Below are 25297 nucleotides of genomic sequence, written 5' to 3' on the forward strand. Positions count from 1 at the left end.
AAACAGACAGAAATCTTTCTAGAAGTTATTGTTAACAGAATCTAGTTTAAGACACCAATTCTTGTCACTAACGAAAGAATCCTTGCCTCACTTTCAAGTGATAGTGAAAATGTGGAACAGATGGTATTTAACCATAGGTAGACCACACAAACCACAGAACTTTATAATAAGTTGTGCATTACACTTAACCTGTTTAGTAATTGGATACTCATTGGTGATCCATACTTGATAGTGCGCAATAAACGGTGAGTTCACAAGTGCCACAGCAGTTGTCACTCAAGACTCAAAGTGCAATCGAAAGCACTGAAAAATATGCCATATGTCAGCACGATTGTGGTCAATCCGTTTCCTGAACATGGATATCAGAAAATAATATATTGGTAATGCCACCACGTGGGGTTAATTGGATGATCACGATTCCATTTGTTGGTTGGGTAATTAGGATTTGGAAACTATTATTATAAATGCTGATTTTTTCCTTATCTCTTAAATATAAAGACAAAAATGTGTATGACTATTATCCATTTAACATTGCAGAGCTTGATAAAAACTTATAAATTCAAGCGAGAAAATGTAACCTTTGACTTATTTCAATTGAAAGGTACATTCCTGCAAACTTAAATAATGTTAACTGTAATAAATTCGTGCTCATGCAATATCTGATAAATTAAACTCGTGTAATAATAACAGTGACAGTAATGTTCAACCATATTTGTTTTTTAGATTGCATCCGGTGTTAATGAGCAAGCATTAACACAATCAAAAGTATGTTAATCTGTAAGAGTACCAAAATTAATACCACACTTATTATAAATAATAAATACCAGAATTCACAAAAACACATGTTTGCTCGAATTTACTTGTGTTTCGTTTTCGACAAGAGTTAGCTAATCTGGAAAGTTTCAAGATAAGGATATTTCAAGTGCTGAAACCACAGAGTGACCTAGCCTGATATAATCCCACAAATTTACGTCATGTTGACATCACATGCTTCAACATATATATTTTTTCTCAGTCTGGTTCCAATAGAGACTGGAATATATGATGTCTTGCAATGTCATAGTTCTTTCTTATGTGACTTTCAATTAAACAATAATGTGTGTTAATTTATGCGTATTTATTAAAATTTTATAACTATCTTTATTATATGTAATGTGTATGAAACAATTTACTTACGTGCATTTAATTAAGTTGGGGACATTCTCAATGGCTATTTGGAAGGTGAGTTATAATTTATTGTACTAAGTTCAAATTAGAATTCTTTAGACCAGAAGTATCTGTTTAAATATGTTTTGTAAATATAAGACGTGGATATTTGTAAATGATGATAATAATAAAATGCGAAATTCTGGAAAAATATTTTGCTCAATTGCAAGCTGCAGAAAGAATTATTTTGTGCAATACTTCTGCATCAATGTGACATGCCTCCAACATTTTTTTCACATTATTGAAATCAGTTAATAATAACTGTCTTTTAACTGGCTGTCTGTCAAAAATACTTCTGAATGAATAAGCTATATGGTCTGTTATAACTCTTCTTTAGTATAGGGCAATTGAATATAAACTAACTTAAACGTTCTACAAAAGATTTTACAAATTGCTGAGACCAATTTTATGAGTACATATGAGCCCTGCTCTGTGCAAAGGGGTTTAATGAGTGTGTGTAAAATGTCGTCCCAGATTAGTCTGTCAAGTCCGCACAGTCTAATCAGGGACGACACTTACTGCCTAAACTAGATTTTTGCTAAGAAGAGACTTTCTTCAAACTAAAAACATCATAAAAGTGGCAAGTGTTGTCCCTGATAAGCCTGTGCAGTCTGCACAGGCTAATCTGGGGCAACAAGTTAGCAACATGCATTAAACCCCTTTTCACAGAGGGAGGCTCATATATATTTCAAACTTCACATAAAGTTCATATTCTGCTTGTGACACCAGACACATGGTCAAAGCTTTTTCCTAGTGATTTGCGGATATAACTTCAAGTTTAAAGAGTACTGAAACGCTATGCAAGCACTGCAATTTTTACAGTGGTATCTAACTCCATTACATCTCAAACATGGTCCTCATTTTCATTGGGCTTGTTCACAGATTTTCCTAAAATTGTATATATATAAAGAGAGAGTAAAAGAAACAAACTGCAAATCTAAAGCACAAGCACAAATGATCAATACTAAAAGCTTTAGAAAAAAAAGCCTCTATAAAGACACCCAAGCTTACAATTTACAGACTTTCTTAGATTAATAACTGTTTGGTAGCTCACTGGAGACAAATGTTCTCATGGTGTGCTATTGGGATACTGTGATGTCTGTTCCCCGTTCATAGACTGTGCTTGTGTCTGTCAACTTTTTCTTCAAATACTATATGAAAAGCTTTGTATGAATGTACCGTATTATCTACATATGTATGTAATATTCTATGGAAAAAAATACAAATTTGCACACAAAAAATAACAAATTTCCTCAAACAACATTTCCATAACCCCTAGGAAAAATTCAATGAAACTTCACAGAAATGTTCCTTGGATGGTCTGCAATGAAAATTAGTCTTATTGTTACGAGCAGTTTATTAATTAGGTCACATTAGGTTACCGTAAAGAAAAGAAAATCACAAAAATGGTCACCCCTGAAAACGCAAGGCCCAGATGTTTAGCATATCATTATGGCTTTCTACAAAGTTTGGTCAAATTATGCCCCTGGTCACCAATGTTACAAAGACTTATATAGGGAATTCCTTAACTGAAACACAAAGCCCAAAGCTGTCATATTTGGTATGTACCATCATTTAGAGGTACACTACAAAGTTTGTTCATTTTATGCTCCTGGGGTCAAAACTGGCCCCACCCCTGAGGTCATCTGGTTTACATGGACTTGTGCTATAGAGAAACCATTTGAAAATCTGCTTGTCTTAAACAGCATTGCTCATGGCTTTCGCATTCAATTGGTTTGCATGCTGTGGAGGTCGTCCACACATTTTTAGCTCCACTGGCCAAAGGCCAGCGGGGCTTATGTCATGGTCCTGTGTCCGTCGTGTGTGCGTCCGTGCTGTAACTTTTTCTTTAAACATCTTCTTCTCCTAAACTACTGGTCCAATTCTGATGAAATTTATCAGGAATGTTCTTGTGGTGAACCTCTTTCAAATTTGTTAAAATTATACATACATTTATAAATATAAAGAAATAATCATTAGATTATCATTATATTCTCAGGCCTGTTGGTCTTAGGGATGTGTGGGTTGATTAGCAATTTCTCCTTTTATCACAATTATTTCTACCCTCCCTGATCATTTCCTTCATATTCCATTTTAATTTAATTGACGTCTGCAACCTCTTTCAAATTGGGAAAGTCCAAAATGTGTCGTTTGGTAAAGGGTTAAGGCATTTTGATTCCTATGGGTCTTGTGAATCTGTTTCAAATCTAATGCGTAGATTTGTTCTTCAGCATCAAAAAATATGTGAAATAGAAAGAACGACAATATCTTTTGGAGAGATAAATATACCTACGCAACAATTCCCGGGCTTTTAAGTCTGTTTAGTTAACACGGTAGTAACTTTTTTCATATATAAAAATGCTCACCCTTCCAACTTTAAACGCCCAGTGGGACGAGGGATAGAAAGAGAAAGTCACATGCTTGAGTACATTTCAACCCATGCGCATTGCACGTTTTTTTCGCAAAGAAAAAACAGTGGAGCAATACAGGGCCATCATGGCCCTCTTGTTATGCTCCCCCCCAAAAAATTGGGGGGGGGAGCATATAGTCGCCGTTTCGTCTGTCCGTGCGTGTGTCTGTCCGTCCGTGCACAATTTTTGTCCGGGCTATTTCTCAGCAATTAATGGCCAGAATTCAATAAAACTTTATGGGAAGCTTCACTACCAAGAGGAGATGTGCATATTATCAGCTGGTTCTGGTCGGATGATTTTTCACAGAGTTATGGCCCTTTGAAATTTTCCATTAACTGTACATATAGTGCAATTCTTGTCCCTCCAACTACTAGTTGTTTCCTTTTATCTGAATATATAGTGCAATATTGTGACAAAAAAAAACTTTGGGGAGCATCACCCGTCTCCGACGGTTTCTTGTGTTGCAATAGTGACCCAGTGGTCAACAAAGGCCTTGCTCTGGGGTTGACCAGATTCACAGGGAAAGAGAAACTCTTTAAAATCTTAAGTGAAACATCAAAGGCCAACTTAAAATCACTATGCAATATAGGGAGGTACTTCCCATTATTCTTTTAGTAAAAATTAGCAGCATAGTTTGTTGGAAACATTACCGAAATAACAATATGTGACCATTAAGGAACCATCTATAACATCTGTTTGTGTAGGCATTATAAACATAGGATATGCCAGTTATTTCAAATTAGTTACATTCTTTCTTCCAAAATATATTCAATATACAAAAACTTTTGATTTTAGTCATTTATGGTGTTTTTAATAATTCATGGCCATTGAAAAATGACAGTTTTACTTGTGACTGAAAATATTTTTGTATCGTCTTCTTTGGAAACTACTAGCTTATATTGAAAAAACCCTTTATTACTGTATTCTTACATAATACTCATATACACAGATTAAAATATCCGTGTTAAACTATCAATTAAGAAAAGAAAAACAAAGGAAAGGAAACATACACAAAACAAAATAAACTTGTTAAACTATCAATTAAGAAAACAAGTAAGAAAAAGAAGTGCTTATTGTTAATATGGTGCAGTTAAAAGGAAGCTGAACAATAGTTGTCAGATTAAAAACTTAGTTTCAATTCAAATAACTTTTTAATATATAATTGCATAAGCCAATAAATAAATGATCATAATTTTTTTTTTTAAGAGTTGCTTTAAGACTGCCTATGCATCAGAAGTCCAAACTGTTGTTTATTAAATATTAATAAACAATATATCTGACATTGTTTCTTAAACAATACACAATTTAAATTGCATGTTTATGCCAGTGTCATTATTTGTGTATGAAAACTGAACTAGTCATTTTAGGAACTGGTATCTTTAATTGCAGGTATATTACAGCTCTTAATGTCTGTTTAATATCAGTGTTATATTTAGTTGAATGTCTGAGATTCTTTTCTGCATATCAACTGATGAAAAAAGAATTAATGTAACTTTTAGGTCCTAACGTTGTTCAGTCTTCTGACCTTGACCACTCAAGTTCAAGGTCAAGCACCTGTTTCTCCATTTTTCCTGCTGTGTAATTACCATGGCAATGGTCAGGAGGTGGGGGCCAGCACAGGGGAGGTGAAGCTCAGTGTCAGTATCCATGGCAACCCTGATAACTATGTTCCAGGACAGTACTATAAAGGTAATAACACTGCTGAATATTACGATGATAATTAAATTGCCTTGTTATATTTACTTTTGCTTAAAGTCTGGTTAATTATGATTGTAGGACATTTTGTAAGATTGTAAGGATGAGGAAATGAAATGACAATATATTTCTTTTAAGTATACAAAGTACAACAGAAAACATTTGATTTTAGACATGTGCTTGTTTTAACATGCCATGTATTATTAATGCTGATATGTTGAGTTCTATTTTATATGAACCGCTAATGAAATGGAGACATCAGCTAATACTATATTATGTCTTTTTCAGTAACAATAACGTCCAGCCTCAACTTTGACGGCTTCTTCCTGACTGGACTCTACACGATATCTAGCCCCGCCCTACAGAGAATGCAGGCCCTGGGGATGCAGGGAGGTCAGCCAGTCAGTCAGAACCTGATGTGCTCCATAGTCCACTCCCACATGTCCCAGAGTCCTGTGCGGGAGACCACCTTCATGTGGATTGCCCCGCCCGCTGGGTCCGGTTGTGTCAACTTCCTGTGAGTGGGACAAGTATCAAAATTGAAGCATTTTAACTTCAACATGTATACTGGATGTTTGATGATTTACCACCTCATAAGGAAATCAAGTAGCGATCTTAAATGTGTCTATGAAACCGGTCCTTTGAATGCTTATGTTGCGACTTAAAGTGTACCTTGAAATGAAAAAAAAGGTTGCAGCAGTTTGCATACAAAATGTTTATATAAAAGTTTTATATTATTGTTTTCATCAATGACATCTTATTTATTATGCAGAAAGGCAGAAAATTATTCCTCCACAATTATCTTGCACAAAGCATTTCTCTCAGCCTAGACTCTGCATTTACTTGTTCAGTTAAGGATTGCCAATTGGGACTTGGTATGTTTGTTTGTTTGTTTGAATGTTTTTTACAATGCTTTCTGTTAATGTAACCAGGGCAACAGCAATGCTGGGTCAGCAGATGTTGTTCAAGGACACGACAGTTCTGCATCTTTGTGAGGAAGGAGGTATGATTAAAGTCCCCCTCCCCCCTTCCCACACCTGCCATCCCCTCAGCTGTATCAGTCCCCCCTTAGCCGTATCAGTCCCTTGCTCAGAAGCCCCCAGGTCTTAAATGCATATATGAGCATAAGCCTCTAGCTCTATTTGATAGAGGTTCACAAGTCCTTTGGAAGATTCAACATGGTAGACAAAAGCCATTAATAATTATGAAATAGGTTACGTAGGTCTGGCTTTTTGGTACATTTTTACCTAATTTATCTCTTTTTTTATTGCAAAATACCAAATCTGAAACCATTTAACCATCAATTTATTATTTTTAGCTCCAACTCTCAGCCCACTGCGTCCAGTCCTGGCAGAGCTGCATTCGGACTCGATGATATTCCGTGACGACTTTGATTCCTTCAAATCATTTGGACAAGATCACTGGTAAAGCTGCATTTCCGATAATTTTATTGGTCTTTTATTTACATTCACTATAAGAACAACACTGTTTCAGGTCAATAAATTATTCAAATAATACTATTGTTATTGTAGTGCCCTATCTTTCTGCTTACTGGAGTAGAGTTTTGTAATAAAAAGGAACAGAGTGTCTTGAATATGTACAATATATAGCAGCTTTTTATGAGAACAGAAATGTGATTGTAATTTGTGCGTGTTAAAACCAAGAATATATACTGGTGTATATGAAAATACCAACAAGAGCGCTTCTTCTTCAGGAGTTCTCATGAAGGTGTAGACATAGGCACAGGCTGTGGTTCCCTGTTCTACGGTGATGCAGCAGTTTTCTGTGAGAACACCGGGAACCGTCGACTGGTTGGTATTTTGTTTTATCAGGTTTAATTGCTGTGAGTACCTGGTCAGAATCTAGTACTATTATAACTCAGAGCCCATTATACATGTAAGGGATAGTTCTCGTTTAATTTCTCGTTAAATATATTTTTGAATATGGAAACTTATAAAATATCCTAAACTGCAACGGTCAGGGTTTATTATTTGGTGTGTAACATCTTCATTGTCCTCTATTTATTTTGTTCAAACATAATCCATGGGTCAAAACTTGCCTTGTTCCAGGGGTCACATGATTTATGTAGACTTGCATAGCAAATAACTTCTTCTCTGACACTGCAGGTTTTGATATTTGGTTTATAACATGGTCCTCGACTAAGATTTTTTCAAAATCATGCTTCTGGGGTCAAAACTGACCTAGAGTAACGCGATTTAAGTAATCTTATACAGAAAATAAGTTTCAAAATATTATGCTCTTAAACAATAGAGGTCAGATGTTTTATACTTCTTGAATAATATTGCCTAGTGATCCTCCACTAAGTTCACTATATATGCCTATTTAAAAAAAGCTGAATACTTAGGCTGTTATTTAACCTGACCTTATTTCAAGACATAATGCATATAAATATTATGTTGCACTATTTTTATCTGCCAGGTCACCGCTGCGTTAAATACAACAACTGCAGCAGTTCTACAGTTCTTCCTTGGTAAAATATTGCATTCTGTAACTTGCTTGTATTTACAACTCAATAAAAAAACATATTTCTGTTCATTAATGTATCTTTCTTGCAAGATAAGATCCCATATTTTTATTGTTAATTATTTAAGAGGTTTCAATAGATGAGAATATGTTTTTTAAGCTCTGCTATTTTTGGAGAAAACCCGATGTATTGTCATAGCCAGCTCGTCGTGTCGTGTCCGTTGTCTTCCGCGTCGTGCTAAAACCTTAACATTTTGTCAAAGTTTTGACCATTGGCTCTAAAATCAAAGTGCTTCAACCTACAACTTTGAAACTTTATATGTACCTACACCTTGATGAGTTCTACATGCCACACCCATTTTTGGTTCACTAGGTCAAAGGTTAAGGTCACTGTGACCTCTAAAAAAAAAAAAAATCTTACAAGCTTTTATTTACTCAAAACTGCACCCGCAGCCGAGCGTGGCACCTGTTATGCGGTGCTCTTGTTATTTTATCTACTCAGATTCTTTTTTCATTCATTTCGTTAAAAAAGCTTGTTTATAATTGTCTTTATATACTGTTATATCTTTGTAGTCTAAAATTACTTAGTATTACATTCCATAAATGGACATCTTCAAGTATTTATTTTATTCTTTAAAACTTCAATTGTTTTTTTCAGGTACTGGTTCATGTCGAGGCAGTGACAAAGATGCCGATATCATGGTGTTGTTTGGTCTTAATGGCTGCCAAGACTGGTTCATCCTTGACTCACTCCCGTATGCTCCATTGAATACTTGAAGAAATTGTCAAGACTATTTGCTATTAATAACCAGCTCTTTGATTTGGTTTGTGATTTACAGGGTCGGTAAATGTATATTGGGCGAGAGCCTAGCTCAATATAAACACTGTATCACACTGTGCAGGGGCAAAGTATAAAGCCATGTAGTGAGTTTATCACACTGTGCAGGGGCAAAGTATAAAGCCATGTAGTGAGTTTATCTCACCGAGTAAGATTATTTATCCAGAATCAATATAATAACAGGAGCAAAGTTAGCTATACTGTATTACATGACGTTATCTTTAACGTTACTAACCTGATACAAAAAGCTATTGGCTATATATCAAAAGATGCTGTTGATATCAATGGTTTGTTGATAAATAGTGCCTGTGTCTATTGGCTATATATCAAAAGATGCTGTTGATATCAATGGTTTGTTGATAAATAGTGCCTGTGTCTATTGGCTATATATCAAAAGATGCTGTTGATATCAATGGTTTGTTGATAAATAGTGCCTGTGTCTATTGGCTATATATCAAAAGATGCTGTTGATATCAATGGTTTGTTGATAAATAGTGCCTGTGTCTTTTGTAGACATTTTTTCCACCAAGTTAGAAATAGTTCTTGGAAACAGTTAAATATAAACTTCCTCTATACAGATTTAACACTAGATCCGCTTGACCCATTATTGAAAATTGTTATGTTTGATCTAAGCGTAAATCTTAAGTATTGAACCCATGGAATGACTAAAATATACAACAAACATTCACATATGTCAATATTTTAATAGTCTATGTTTAAAACCAAACAAGTTATTGTTTTTATACAGGGAAAAAATGGCTGATACCACTGTGGAAAAATTATCTTGTGTCCAAATACAAGACCTGTTATGTTTGCAGACCACCAACAAATGGTAGTATTCCAAAGTCTGTACTTATTCACCTGCCAGAGAAGGCTAGAGGAGATGGCGTCTGCTTTGCATGGTCACAAGAACCCACCCTACCCCAAAAGGCTACAATCAGATATACCACTGAGGCTACAACACACTCAAGAAATGCAGTGCTCAAAGGTATATTAATTGGCATAGCGGTTGAAAGCTGTATATATGAAAATTACACATTTTGAATTGCATAAGGCACAGAAATGTTCTAATGATATATTGAAAAAAAAGATCAGCTTCTATCACAATACGCACTGTATTGTTCAATAATTTTATAATGTTCTGTAAAGTAAAGTATGGTTTAGTTTACATTCTTGGTTAAAATTGAATTAAAGCACTTTGTTTCTATTTTTTTTCCAGACATTGCTACTACCTCTCAAACCAAGTTCTCATTATCTGGAAAAGTTAAAACAGTCCCAACGACATCCTTCAAATACCCTCCAACACAACCATCCACCAGGAAGACCAAAAGCACTCCAAAGACCACCACTGATTACAAGCAATATGAATACACTACGGAGATTGTAGACTATGATGAGCAAAACATAACCTTTCCTGAGTATACCGTGCACGAAGTTCCAGCTCAGGACAATCCACTGGCAGACGCCCAGAGCTCAAAAACTGCGGGAAAACAAGTGGACTTTGACACAGTGGTCGGAGCAGTCCCAGGCACATTCCAAGGTTGCTGGGCAATAGACCATGTGATCATCGTTAACACCGCCCATGTGCCTACCTCTCTGCAGGATACATTCAACCCAATCAACCCCAGTGACTGGCTGTCTTTTCCGGGGGCCCATTTCAAGGTCATTTGGAGATTTTATTATTTGTAAATCACTGTTACATTTTGTGAATACTTTAGGTTGTAAGTTTGGCATTACATCCTTAATATTCAATGTTATATACAAAGCAACTGCCTTAACAAGCCATTTACACACATTTTTCCAGTGATTAGACTTATTCTGATCTAGGAGTTTACCTGTTTATTTTGGCTAAATTTGTTGGGATATTTGTCCTATTCCTGGGGAAAAAACAGTACTAATGTGCCGTATAATTGGAATGATCCAAGGGAACGTAATGAATGCAAGATTTCCTGAATGCACTATCCAATTTTCCACTACACCATCAGCAATTAAACTTTTGATTACTACCTTTTTAGCAACACTGCCATTCGGACGACACAGCCATGGTTTTCAATCACAAGTCCCCAGTCACTGGAGTGGGGAGTCGTGACCTTGACCTTTCTGTACCAGACTACCAGAAGGATATCATACTGGCAGAACAGTTTGAAGACAAGGCACTACCTGGGTATGGGAATATACCTTTAATGTTTACTTGTCACAAACCTCTGTGTTTACATAGATTATGCGACAAACTTTCATTTTGTAAACATGTAGTTATTTTAAAGTTTGAATAGCTGAACATCGCATGAAGACTGTATAAACTTGTTAAGTATGTGAAGCGATTGAACATACTCCAAGCTTATATTACCTGGTTGATTTTTAGCTCAGTGGAGCACAAGTTGCTCATTGTGAGCTTTTGTGATCACTTTTTGTCCATTGTCTGTCGTCAACATTTACATTGGGAACACTAGAGGCAACTTATATTACCTAATCTTTATGAATATTGGTTAGATCATTTGGCCAGATCTTATCTCAGCCACGTTTGAAACTGGGTCACAATTTGTGAAAAAATCTAGTTTACTAGATTAAATTATAGAAAAAAATTATTGAAGTCACATTATGTTGCAAAATCATCATGAAACTTGCTCAGACCATTTGTTCTGATGATTGCGTAGCCAAGTTTGAAAATGGTTCTTGTCCATTGAAATCCATGGTGTTGGGAGTTGGGTGGGGAGGGGGTCATGCTTAAGTCATGCTTAGCCCAATTATCATGAAACTTTTTTGGTTTCTAATGCTATCCCCGTCTTGACCAAGTTTGAAAATGATGTCAGTACCTGTTCAGATAAGTAAAGTACCTTGGAGTCTTAGGTGAGCACTGTAGGTACTTTTGAAGCAAATGCTGATTAGAAACTTTTTTCAACTACTGAATGGCTTCATTTTTGTCAAATCCTGATTTGCCTACATTTATGCCCAATTTATATTGTCTCTTCATTTTCCAATGTTGAAATTTCCATGTTTGTTAAAAGCTAAGGTCTCCATTTTTGTTCAGTGCTGATTGTCTCCATTGTTTCAATTTTTGTCATATGTTTATTTTCTCCATTTTTTTGTCCAGTACCGAAAGACCTGTTTTGAACAGCTTATTTTCTACATTTTTATTCAGAGCTGAATGTTTGTCCAGTGTTGATTGTTTTCACTCTTTACTTATTGTCTCCATATTTGACAACTGCTGACTGCCTGTTGCATACACTGTAGTTGGCAAGTGTCTGGTGGTAATGTGGACCTCACTTGTGGGATCATTCACTCTGGAAGCTCAGTGGTGTTTGATGGACCAGGAAAGAGCCGCAGAATTTGCACCCCTGACATTGACCCTCGAAAAGCGGGCAATCTGAGGTTTCATTTCGGCCTTGGTATGTGTGCTGATTTTATGTTGATAGTTGCTGATATGTTTTTAACATTATTGCAAATTCATTTTGTTAAATGCATGTGTCATATGGAAATGGTGTCTGTTTGAAACAGCATTCTTACTAATTATTTATGCAGTTAATTTTAAATGCGAAATGATTGGGAAAAATCATGAATTTAAATATTGAACAATTCTATTTTATTTTATATTAAATACAATGTTTAACAAATGCAGGCTGTTTTGTGTTTTTTAGGATATATTCCTAAAAGAAGTTAAATATGTTCGCCTTTTTTTGTTGTTCTATGTCACGAATTACATGTAATCCTTGTTGTATACAAGGTTCTGGGGGTTGCCATAGTGATGACATTGAGAAGGCAGAGGTCATAATTTACATGGAGGATACAAATGAGCATACAATCTACATCATAGAGAAACTTGATGTCAACTCATACAAGGTAAACTGTGATCATACCATGTGCATGATTTTTAAAACTGTAATGGACAAGTCCTGTTCACACATCATAAAACCTTCAAAGTTTTCTTATGTAAGAATCAAAACAAGGCTGAATTTTAGATTGAATATGTTTCCCACAGTTGACAGCCAATGTGAGAGGTCCAAAATTATGTAATCCGTGTACTATTTTTGTTTGTTTTGTGTAATAAATATTCAATACTTTGGACTTTTCACATAATGTTACTAGTTTTGAATAGATGCTTATTTAATTTCTAACAGGTTATGAATTTTATTCTCAACTTAAAGAGTCACCAATTGAAATGTTAATTATAGTTTATAATTTATTTTAATTGTTTAATAATATTAGATTTTTATATTTATATTTCTTTTTAATGCTTCTTTGCTTTATAGAGAACTATACGTTATTCACTATTTGAGACATTAAAAAATAACTTCACTTCCATATAATATTATCTGTTTTACTGTGAAATGACGTCTTTTTTTCCGTTATAATGTTAACATTTCGTATAAAAAAACACCAGTTTAATTCTTTTAACATGTAAATAAATGGTAGAAAAAGCACTTAATAAAGAGAAAATTTTATTGGAATTAAGCAATTTATCAATGTTTAATTCAACCATTATCAAAGGGAATTGATAATCTACTGAAACAAAACAAATATCCTCTAAACAATATTTTAAGTCATGGGGCCTGTATTATGAAACTACATGAAAACTGATTTCAGGAGCCCAAGCTTGTGTCTGTGCCCCTCAAACCCATAGAGCGTCACTCCAGCGCCCGTATCTGCTGGGTGCAGAAGTTCAGTGGAGGTCAAGGTCAAAATGTCTGGGCGCTTGACAATGTCGAGATCTTACCCTACCTACCCCAGTCTGCAAACACATCAAAAAATAAAATGGCCCAGTTCAGTCTGAATTTGAATTGTGGAAACTTTGCAGATAACAATGAGTAAGACAGGTTTTTAGTATATAATAAAAATATTTGTATAGATGTGTAAGAAATTTTTAGCTCAGAGGATTTTACTTGTCTGTAACATTCTTGTGTACATAATGCCCATTAATAATGAAACCAAAATCCTGATGGTTTTCAAATCAGACTGTAAATAAAATTTAAATTGTTCTACAATTTTAGAAAAGATTCACATACAAATGAAATGCTATCTGTTATGCTCATTTCATATTGATTGTCTGGAGCTAAAAAGCTCTCCAGTAAAATAAGTTTATAGAATTATGTTTAGTTGCATGTCATATGTGATCAGCTCCTTACCTCTGATTTAGGTAGGGAAGTTGTCAGTGAGAGGCATTAGTATGTGAACTTATTCAGGAAAAATGTCAGTGTGTTAACTTACGATGTGACTGAAACACTGTTGAAATTTCTTGACCAACTGCTGGTCAAAATGGTTGTGCTTAAAGTATCGTTCCAGATAAGCCTGTGCTGTTTACACACGCTAATCAGAGACAACGCTTTCCATTTAAACACAAATCAAGTCTCATGGTGGTGTTTGCAGTTTGGAGTTGAAGTACTCGACCAACTACCAGTCAAAATGGTTGTGCTTAAAGTATCGTTCCAGATAAGCCTGTGCTGTTTACACACGCTAATCAGAGACAACGCTTTCCATTTAAACACAAATCAAGTCTCATGGTGGTGTTTGCAGTTTGGAGTTGAAGTACTCGACCAACTACCAGTCAAAATGCTTGTGCTTAAAGTATCGTCCCAGATATGCCTGTGCTGTTTACACAGGCTATTCAGGAACAACACTTTCCACAAAACTCCAGTCTCATGATGGTTTTTGCAGTGTGGAGTTGAAGTACTCGACCAACTACGGGTCCACCTGGCATCGCCTACATGAGCCCTGCCTGCCTGCGCAGTGTGACGCAGAGTACCGGCCCCTGGACACACACTTCCACGCTGACACATACAAGAGGTCAGTACGGTATAACAAAAAGGATTTCTTTATTTTAGATGAACTAACCCAATCTTAACTATCAAGATTAAATATGATTAAGAATATGTTTTACCTATTCACATCAATATAGGTGTGAAGTGTTCACTTGATGTTCATATATGTTTACTTTGAACATATATGTTTGCCTTGATTGCATGGAAAGCCATGTACCATTTTGAGTCTGTTTCCTTGGAAGGACCATAACTTGCTGTCTTTGTTAAGATTTTAAGAAAACTGCCAGAGAGGGGATCAAACCAGTTGCCTCCCAGTTTCAAGGGCACAATATCCACTACACCATAACCACCTACGCTTGTGCTTCTATTTGTTGAAAGTTTTTTGGTGTTTGCTTTAATCAAAATGTTCTCCGGATATACATAAGTATTGTATGTTCTAGGTTGCGAATCTTGAAATGCTGTACACTGACATTTTTTTACACATGTAGGTGGCGACGATTCACAACTCCCTTGCCGTATGCTGCAATGGTTCCCGTTGTTAGATTCCGTTGGGAGAAGACATCCAGTGATGATCCGAACTGGGCTCTTGATAATGGTGCGTTAATGCAGAAACATTTTTTCTATAGTTGTTAGCCATTTAAACATACTGTACAGTTGAGTTATGCCCATGCAACTTCATAGCTATGCATCAGAACTACAAAGAATTGTTTATTGGTTAATAGACATTGAAAAGGCAACAGTAATTGTGATTCTAAGTTACAGGATGTTCAAAAGATAGTGGTATTATCTTTTACTTTGCTCCAATGATCGTTTGAAATAGTCTACTGTTTGCATTTTTACCAGCAATCGTAAACTTTTACAATATTATTTGTTTCCTTTGTCTTTAGATAACATGATTCGTATCATGTTTGAATACATCTTTGTTCAATGGAAGATACATATTGCAAATCAAATTTTAATTAATATGCATTTATTTGCTAGTCTTCCTATCAATCTGGCCAAAACCCTTGTTTTAGTTATATTATTTCATAAAGATCTTTTTTAACCTGAAAATGTTTTTCGGATGTATTTTTAATTTCTCTATATTGTTCTCGATTATAATCCTTTCATTCTTATTCTGCAAGGTGGTTTTGCTAGTCGAGCAGTGTTAATTTGATAGCTGTATAAATAAATTTAGTTTCAACTTGTTAAATCAAGCTCTGCTAAATATAAGACCCAGGCTTATATAGAAAGGTCCATTTTCTGGACAGACTTTGATACTTTGGAAAGATCTTGAAAATGCTTCCTGGGGATCAAACCCGGGACCTGCTGGTCACAACGCAAAACAATATCCTCATTGACATTGTGGCTTGTAAATATAGTATACTTTAAATCTTTCAGTGCTGGAACCAAATTTTGAAGGCTTTTGCAAACAGTTTGGATCCAGGTGAGACGCCACAGAATGTGGCGTCTCATCAGGATCCAAACTGTTTGCTATTCTGATAGTATTCTTTGAAAAAATTCGAAGAAAATGCTCATTTTAGGAATTCAGCAGACGACATTTTAGCAGACAAAAACTTTCCCAGCATGCAAAGGGTTAAATAGGCTATACTATTATACAATTCATATCATGTATGTATAATTATGTTTTCAGTTTATATCGGGACCTGCAAGGAAGGATGTAATGGCCACGGAGCCTGTCTTGACGGAAAATGCAGGTATGACAGAGTCATCATAGCTTTAATACTTTGTACATTATTCAGGCTTAAAGTGTTCTTTGATGAAATTAATCTGATTTGCTCCATATGGAGACTACGGGGTTCCATTCAATATTTTGAGTTTTATTCAAGTTTAAAAATGCCAGTATTGCGTGATGATAGTGTTCAGTATGTAATAGTAACTAGGAAACGCGTGATGATAGTGTTCAGTATGTAATAGTAACTAGGAAACGCGTGATGATAGTGTTCAGTATGTAATAGTAACTAGGAAACGCGTGATGATAGTGTTCATTATGTAACAGTTACTAGGAAACGCGTAATGATAGTGTTTAGTATGTAATAGTAACTAGGAAATGCGTAATGATAGTGTTCAGTATGTAATAGTAACTAGGAAACTGCTGAAGAAAAATCATTATCAATCATTTGCCAGAAAGACGCCCCATTTTATTAATTTCTTTAGTATATTTGTTTTCTATGAGCTAAAAATAAAGTTGCACCATTTTAGAGATGAACGCCTGCAAATATATAATTAGTTTCAGAAGTGTAATGTACCTAACCCAGAATATTGTTACAAAATATTCAGAAATGATCTTAAATTGGCATATAGAACTGTATGTTTTTTTACTAGTGTATTTTTGAACCTTGATTTATTTAAAATGCATTCTTTCTTGATCCAACAGTTGTGATTTTGGCTATATCGGAGATACCTGTGAGAGTACAATTGCACCCAATCCCACAATCCTCCTGGAGAACTTTGATGGCACTGGTCTGCCCATTAGTACAGGTATTGCTATAAATAGACACAGACCTGGCAGTCCTAATATTGCTGTGGTTGCTACACTTAATACTAATACTTTGGTGACCTGAGTAAATCCCAACTCCTGTCCCATTGAGCTTGGTTGGTTGTGACCTTACCTGACAGGTGGGGTTTCCCGCCACAGCACAAGACAGCACACATTTTTAATATTTCTCAGTAAAAAATAAATAGCTGTCTGGTAATTAAATGCTATTAGCTATTATTACAATGTGTCCCCACTTTCTTGAAGTTAATAAGTTTCTATGTATGAGTGTTTGGATCCATTCCTGATCCTGACAAAATGCAGCCTATGGTGTGTAAGGGCCTCAAAGGTAAAAAATACATAGTTCTGAATGTTGTATAAATTGCAGTCATGTGATGGACACAGACCTCTATTCTAAGACGGGTTTAAAGCAAAATAGTGCCCCTGTCTGCGCATAAGTGACTTTGAAAAGTGCAATACAGTTCAGACTGTTATCATTAAAATACTTAATCAAGCTTTTTTATTATCTTAAAAAACGTACATGCTTTAAATGAAAGCGTCTTATGCTTTTGTTGACCTGTTAAAAACATGCATATTTACAGTTCTCAACTTGTCCATTAATACTGCATGTATTTAAATGACTCTTCTGTAAGTGTAATGTACAGGGTGTGTACATTTCTGAAGAAATCATAAAATATTTTTGAAGGCATTGAAATATGATCAAAACGATTAAAATTTAATAAACAAGAAAAACATCCAGATTTAAACATTTTTGCTATGGTTGTGTTTTAAGAGATTTAAAAAAATAAATAAAAGAATTCAACTGTGCTATTTTGAATTTTATATTAATGAACAATATCATAGAAAACAGAGATGTGTCATACAAAAATCATGGAATAGTGAAGGAATTGTACTCTCAAATCTTAGTATAGGCAAATTTAACAATGATATTTAACTGAAAGGTACAAGTTAAAAAATAATAATTTCAGAGAAAATCCTCACTACCGTATTTTGAAAGGTTTGTACATAATGCAGGTATAGAGCACATTCTTGGAGCCAGTCTTAGTTTTGACTGTGATGTGTTGTCCACTGGGAAAGCAGCAGTGTTCAATCTGGATGGCAGACGGGAGTTTCTAACCGCTGAACTCAACACGACTAACACCATGTTAGTTACATTGTCTCTCTCATTAAATATTTTAATTACATGTTTATCAAGAATGCCAGAGGAAAATCAACTCTTTATTTGTGTCTTATTTTTGATACGACTTTTAATATCGGACTTATACCAGTGATAAGGCAGTAAAGGGGGTGTACTGGAACCACCATCAATGTCTATTCATCTGTGTGCCTGTCCATCTTTCTGTCCATAGACACATACTTAAATGCAATGGTTCTCCTAAACTATTCAACACATGACATATATGACATTCAAACTTGCAGACATATTTTCTTATGTTATTAAGTTTTGCATGTTCAATTACACTCTTCCCATTAAAATCACAAAAGTTGTGCCCCTTTCTCAACTTAGACTTACTATAACATATCGATATGATGACATGAATTGTCAAGATTAGTGGGGGGAGGTAATGTATTCTGTGTTACATAGATCACATTGTTGTTTGCTAGGTACATACAGTTCAACATCCGGGTGGGCAGTAACTCGCCAGTCTCCGGCTGCCCCGCTGCAGAGAAGACCAAGGAGCTGGTCCTGCTGGACTACACATGTAACGGCGGGGTCACCTGGCAACTGCTGAAGTCATTCAACACCGTTGACTACAGGTCTCCCATGTGAGTGAGACAACCACACTTTATCATGTATTACCTGTCACCTTTTTCCTTAACATTTCCCTTTGAAACTCATGATGGCATAGTTGAAATGGTGAAGTTCTATCAATAAGTAAGTCCCAGACTTGATTCTCTCTTAAGGAATGTTCTCAAGATGTTTTCTTAATACGCAACATAGAATCTGCTTTTTCTGCCTAAGAAACAGACTAAATAGACTCTCAATAAAACTAAGGCTTGCAAGTTAAAATAAATACGTTTAATTTCAAATATGACAAACTGTCCATAAAGTTGATGCTTCTTATACATGGTAACAGTTGGTTTTTGTCACATTTTTGTTTTTGCTTAAATTGTGGTTATTAATAAGGGAGAGTTTGAAATATATTGAAAGCAATATATTCATAAATAAGAGCTCATCTGTATCTTTAGTTACATTCTTTTGTTGATAAATAAATACTTAGTGTAAACTGAGTTGGAGAAAGTTCTTGATAGATAGGGGATAAACTTTAACTGTATATAGTGATATTAATATATTAATGACTAGAAGAAAGTTCTATATTGGAGAAATTTCATCAACTTTCTTATTGTTATAATAGATTACACTGATTCCCTAGGTCTGACTCAGTTCTGCTGCCCAACGAGGCAAGGAATACGGGCTGCAAGTTCCGCTGGTGGCAGCCCGAGCACTCTGGATATCACCAGGACGTGTGGGCGCTAGACGACATCAGCATCAATGACCACCTGTTCAACACACTCCACGTTCACATGAATAACATGGTGGACATCGGGGAACAACTGGCCATCACTAATGGACGCCTCTCGGATACCTACTGTCGCAAGATGAAAAGTATTAGGTATTGTGTATGTGAAGAATAGATAGGAATTTGTTTATTTGATATTTGGTTGAAGATAATAACAGTGTTTATTTTATGCTTTCAGGTGGTTTATAGAAAAATATCAGTTAATTTAAACTCATAATTCACTGTTTCAAACAATGAAAAATAACACTGAAAACACTGAACAATGAAAAATAACACTGAAAAGTATCGATTATCGATAATTTTCATTGCTTTACTGCAACTATTTTTAGATATGTTTGGTTTCCCCATTGTGACCCCAAATTTTACCAAGGGCGAATACTATGCATTATAACAACATACAGATAAGCTTCCATTGAACATACATGTAATGACATACGGGGCGCCATTAAACATACATGTAACAAAAGGGTATTAGATTGTCGGGAATGGCAAAAATACAAAAGTTATCATTTGTAAGAAAATTTGTAGGATTCGGTGGAATTTCGATTTTAATTCACTCGTGGTCATAGAAAACACATATTTTGACTTGTGGCTGTGCCACTCATGAAAATATTATTTTCTATGATCACTCGTGAATTAAAATCAATATTCCACCGAATCCAACAAATATCCTCTATATTATGATACAATGTGTTCAGGTATAGCATACTTCCCATTTTGTGTTAGTGTTGTCAATGAAAAGTCAATACACTGTTGCCATGTTCACATTTTATATTTTGAGCTTGAATCAGAGATATTTCCCCCACATCTGTGGTAGTCATATGATGGTGATGTTATTATTTGTTACATTCTTAACTTTGTAAAAAATGATTAAGCATTTTATTTTGTTTACATTAAGTTTACTTTTTTTTTTAAACAGGCAGACAACATTTTGTGATGGTTCATTGTTTTTAGGCATTTTATTGCCCTCCTTATGTCTCCTTATGACATAGGTTAATAGTTTTTGGGTCACAACAATTGAGTCACGTTCTGAGAAAACTGGGTTAAATGCATGTACGTAAAGTGTTGTCCCAGATTAGCCTGTGCAGTCTGCACAGGCTAATCAGGGATGACACTTTCCGCTTTTATGGTATTTTTAGTTTCAAGGAAATCCCTCCTTACCGAAAATCAAGTTTAGGCGGAAAGTGTCGTCCCTGATTAGCCTGTGTGGACTGCACAGGCTAATCTGGGATGACACTACGCACATGCATTAAGCCCAGTTTTCTCAGAACAAGGCTCAATTTATATAATGCATGGATGGGTACGAAAACATTTTAATTTCAAATACAAATATAAGTATAATAATAGTAACAGTTGCCTTGTGTTTGGTTTTTTCAGTTTCATTGGTTCTCCAACAACAGACAATGTTCGCCTGCTCACCACGGAGTCCATGCACATCGGTCCAGGCTACATCATGCAGTTTGAGCTTGTGATGGGGTGTGGCCTCCCGTACTCTAGTCTCCGTGACAACCGCCTCTATCTGGAGTACTCAACGGACCACGGCATCCACTGGAGCCTCGTGGTTGACCCCTGCCTGCCCCCCTCCCCCTGCGACCTTGTGCACCAGGGAACCATATATGACTGGACCCAGTACAGGGAATGGACGAGAGTCACTGTTCCCTTGCCCACAACTACATGGTAATGCATGGATTTAAGTTTTTCTTCATTAAAGGGACCTTTTTACTTTTGCAAAATAAGAAATAAAAAAGGAATTGTCAAATATAAAAAAGAAAGTATACATTTTATTAAAACATGCAAACTAAAACTCTTTACTAAGAGAAAATGTATTTAAAAATGTTATTTATAGAATAAAAATCAAGCATCGATCAAAATAGGTATTATAATGAAGTTTTTGTAATGTTTTTCTTCAATTACTTGGTAATTATGTTAATCTCTAACAATGCTTTTGAAATAAACTAAATACATGTAAAGCTTGAATAGTCCAATAAAAAAATATAAGATCCCAGGGAAGGGAATATTTGTATGGATACATCTTTGTTTCTTTCAAACTGAAGACTTTCCAAATTGTTTGTATTTGTTTATTTATAAATTGAATGATTATTTTTATTAATGGCAAATAAAAATAAAGCATTATTGTAAGGTTTTTCCCATTTTCATGAAACACTTATGGTTCATAAGTATCAAATTACAAACCATGTGATTTCTATTTTAAAGTAATGAACACGTAGTATCTTAGATTTAAGGTTAGTTGAAAAAAAAGGAATACATTTGCATTTATCAGGAGATGAAACAGTTTCAACATTTAGTCATAGAACAAAAAATGTGTTCATCAAAGATATAATAGTTATCATATGCTGTTATGCTATCCTATGATCACTGAATTGGGTTCATGGCAGGGGCCCGTCTACACGGTTTCGGCTGCGTCAGGACACGTGGGCTAGGACGGACACCTGGGGTGTGGCCAGACTCTACATCGGTCAGCAGTGTCCAAACATGTGCCACGGGCACGGGGAATGCAATGAGGGTGTCTGCAGGTGAGGCCACACTGGATAGGGATGCAATGATATGGCAAAGACTGTATGGAATAAGTTAAAAAAGTGACAAAACTGTATTGCAGTCTATTGCAATATACTGAAACATACTGAAAGAAATAGTCAGGCTTGTTAGGTCTTTGGGTAGAGTCGTGTACTACAAATCTGAGGATTATGGGTTTGATTCCTGGCCTTGTGTGTTGATTGGTCATGAAATCCTTTCTAAGGCCATCCTCTCATTACATCTGATTTAACCCTTCGCCACTCAGAAACAAGGTGAAAATGGATATGTGCATACAGCATAAAATTTGAACAGCCTGTGAGTAACTCGCAGTCTGTTCACTTTTTTTCTGTTTGCTGCTCAATAGTATCTAAGAGTTGGAAATGAAGCCTTTAAACTTGAATTAAGTAAGAAAGGTCTTTAATTAAATTAAACTTTCTAAGGGACAACATAAGCGTAAAAATACATATCAAAATGGTAAAAGGGTTAAGAGGGGCAGTTGTCAGTTACTTGCTTAAGTATTTGCAATTATCACTGGTAAACCAGCTAGCAGAGGAAAGGTGTGCATACAATTACAATCTGAATATTTCTGCTTAAATATTATGGAATGTTTACCGACAACTTCATTAATGACATGAACTCTCATGCTGTTCATGCAAATGATTCAAAGAATGTAATACTATAGGTATAAAAGAAAACCATTAATGCGAGCCATTAAGGGGCGCAATTTTTAGCTCGGCTGTTTTCGGAGAAAACCAGAAGTATTGTCATAGGCAGCTTGTCGTGTCCGCCGTCCGTGTCAAGGTTTGTTAAGGTTTTGAACATTGGCTCTAAAATCAAAGTGCTTCAACCTACAACTTTGAAACTTTATATGTAGATGCACCTTGATGAGTTCTACACACCACATCCATGTTGGGGTCACTAGGTCAAGGTCAAGGTTACTGTGACCTCTAAAAAAAAAAACATTCTGTCAAGCTTTCATTTATTCAAAACTGCACCCGCAGCCGAGCGTGGCAACCGTGATGCGGTGATCTTGTATAAAATTTTGTATTGCAAATAACTGAAACAACAATTGACATGATCCTATCTGCAAGTAAATATTCAAGAACATTAATTATTCAGTTATGTAACTAGACTAAGTTTCCAGTTATCATTTACACGATAATTAACCATAAATCTAAGTATTTATCATTGTTTGTGTATTTCAATGGTGTAATTAAGAACAAGTTAATGTGTTTGCATGTTAGCATGAATATCAAACCATGACCATGAAATTATGCTAATAAATGGCGGCCCATTACTTGTGCCTGTATACAATCACTTTTTTATTGTAACACAAATAGATTCTACTAGCCGAATATTGATCTGTGTTTTAGCCTTGCGAGGTATTTTTGGAATAGTCTATGACACTGTAAACAGCATGTCGAGAACTCTTAGTAGTGTAACCTGTATTTTGAGAAAAACAATTTGATTTATAACAAAATCAACACAATATCCTCGATATATTTTCAATATAAATTGCAGTTGTGATGAAGGTTTTGAGGGAGTTGGTACTGTCACCCAGCAACTCATCTAAAGACAAGATGCAGGCAGACTTTGGTATCCGGTACGAAACCAGACATGATTTTGAGCATATCCGTGGAGGAAAGGTTGTCCATAGCAAACCAGGGATGTGGAAATATCCACTCAGATGAATCTCTCTACTTTTTCGATGTGAGTGCGTTGCTGTTCTGTTTTATATATCCAAATTCACTGAATTATTGGTTGGATATTTTGTGGACCTGTATAAGTCTTAAAGATCACATAAATTCGGTTGAAATGGGTGTGGAAATAGTCTGTGTTTGCTTTACCTTAATTGCATTTAAAAGAAGAGATTTCACTGTTCAAGCAGGGTCTGTTTAATGCTATTTTCTTGTTATAGAATGGTGTGGCGAGAATGGTAAGCAAGGATATGGATACTCGCCGAGCTGACTATCTCCAGTTCTACCTGCGCATAGGTGGTGATGGGAAGGAGTGCTTCGGTAGTGACCTGAGGTCAAACGGGGTCATTGTGCACGTACTCGACCAATGGGGGCATCACATGGAACTTTTGGATGAGCTGGTTGGATCCATGTATAGGAACCGAGGTAACACATTTATTGGTTCATGTTAATTTTCTTTTAAACATGAATGTAATCAAGTAATAAAAACAGTTATTGTGTCCCTGTAAACAAGGTTTGGGATGAGGTAAATAGTAGTATCACTTTTGGTTGGTTGGTTGTTTGCTTTCTTGGTTGCTTGGTTGGTTTGTTGTTTGATTTGTCCGTCTGTCCACATAACATGTTACAAGTTTGTGGAGTTTCTACATTTCTACAGCTATAGAATTGAAAATTGACATTTGTCATCACCGTGAAGCGTAGATATAAAAGACATCTTTTTAAAGCCCAGTGATCCACAGGCTCCTTAGCTAGGTACCGTTAAACTAAGCCTTAGTATGCATACAACGGTATTAGTTTGTTAAGCAAATTCTTCTTCATTTTTCAAGTTATTGAATTACATCTTTAAATATGTCTCACACCATGAAGTGTAAATGTACAAGACACTTGTTTGGTTATCCATACTTATCTGAGTTATGTGCCCTTGAACAAAGCCATTGGCAGAAATTAAGGGTTGGAGAAAACTATCCTGATATTTCCATTTGTTAGATGCACCCTAACTCACATGTTTCACAGTGTGTGTACCCTTGAACTTAGCCATTGATGTGGCAGATTATTAGTTGTGAAACAAACTTCTTCTATATTTCAAAAAGTGATTGAATTGAAACTCAAAATATCTCATCACCAAGTTTAGATTTGCAAGACAATGAACGACATGTTCCTGATTTGTGTGTCCTTAACCCTTTCCCCCATAAGAAGCAAAGGGAAAATGGCTATGTGCAAACAGCATAAAACCAGAACAGCCTGCGAGTAAATCGCAGCCTGTTCAGGTTTATGCTGTTTGCTGCTCATCAGTATCTAAGGTTTGGAAATGAAGCCATTAAAACTTGAATGTAGTAAGAAAGGTCTTAAATTAAATATAAATTTCTTACAAACACGTCAAAATACTTATAAAAGTGGTAAAGGTTAAACTGGGTGAAGGGCATGGCTGCTTTTCCATTTGCAAAGAGATGCAGGTGTTTTTAGTAACTTTGTGGCAAAATTATATTATTTACATGAAATTGTACATATTTATTTTCTTCAACTTAATCTGCTGAACTGTTTTCTTCTACCTCAAAACAATAACACTTCACTGATTTAATCTCAAGTTAATGGAAAGCAAATAAACTTGACTCATGTGTGCTCACTTATACCATAAAAGTTGTAAACAATAAATTTTACAAA

The 25297-nt window shown here is 35.5% G+C and overlaps 1 protein-coding gene across 1 annotated transcript in view; it reads left to right on the forward strand.

The window, feature by feature from the left end:
• Positions 1–3: 3 nt before the first annotated feature.
• LOC127871695 (reelin-like) overlaps positions 4–25297 on the forward strand; it is a 26579-nt gene continuing 1285 nt past the window's right edge. The window contains exons 1-25 of the mRNA XM_052414863.1: positions 4–1221; positions 5117–5306; positions 5601–5829; positions 6245–6315; positions 6631–6736; positions 7027–7123; positions 7752–7803; positions 8455–8551; positions 9453–9622; positions 9854–10296; positions 10650–10798; positions 11866–12020; positions 12356–12471; positions 13216–13436; positions 14284–14412; positions 14876–14982; positions 16021–16084; positions 16765–16868; positions 17899–18028; positions 18490–18651; positions 19260–19499; positions 20784–21083; positions 21803–21940; positions 23503–23587; positions 23860–24039. Of these exons, the coding sequence (XP_052270823.1) occupies positions 1153–1221; positions 5117–5306; positions 5601–5829; positions 6245–6315; positions 6631–6736; positions 7027–7123; positions 7752–7803; positions 8455–8551; positions 9453–9622; positions 9854–10296; positions 10650–10798; positions 11866–12020; positions 12356–12471; positions 13216–13436; positions 14284–14412; positions 14876–14982; positions 16021–16084; positions 16765–16868; positions 17899–18028; positions 18490–18651; positions 19260–19499; positions 20784–21083; positions 21803–21940; positions 23503–23587; positions 23860–24039 (3804 nt within the window). The 5' untranslated portion in view covers positions 4–1152. The remainder of the gene's footprint in view (positions 1222–5116; positions 5307–5600; positions 5830–6244; positions 6316–6630; positions 6737–7026; positions 7124–7751; positions 7804–8454; positions 8552–9452; positions 9623–9853; positions 10297–10649; positions 10799–11865; positions 12021–12355; positions 12472–13215; positions 13437–14283; positions 14413–14875; positions 14983–16020; positions 16085–16764; positions 16869–17898; positions 18029–18489; positions 18652–19259; positions 19500–20783; positions 21084–21802; positions 21941–23502; positions 23588–23859; positions 24040–25297) is intronic.

Source organism: Dreissena polymorpha, chromosome 1 (genome assembly GCF_020536995.1).
Source record: "Dreissena polymorpha isolate Duluth1 chromosome 1, UMN_Dpol_1.0, whole genome shotgun sequence".
In the NCBI taxonomy this organism is placed as follows: Eukaryota; Metazoa; Mollusca; class Bivalvia; order Myida; family Dreissenidae; genus Dreissena; species Dreissena polymorpha.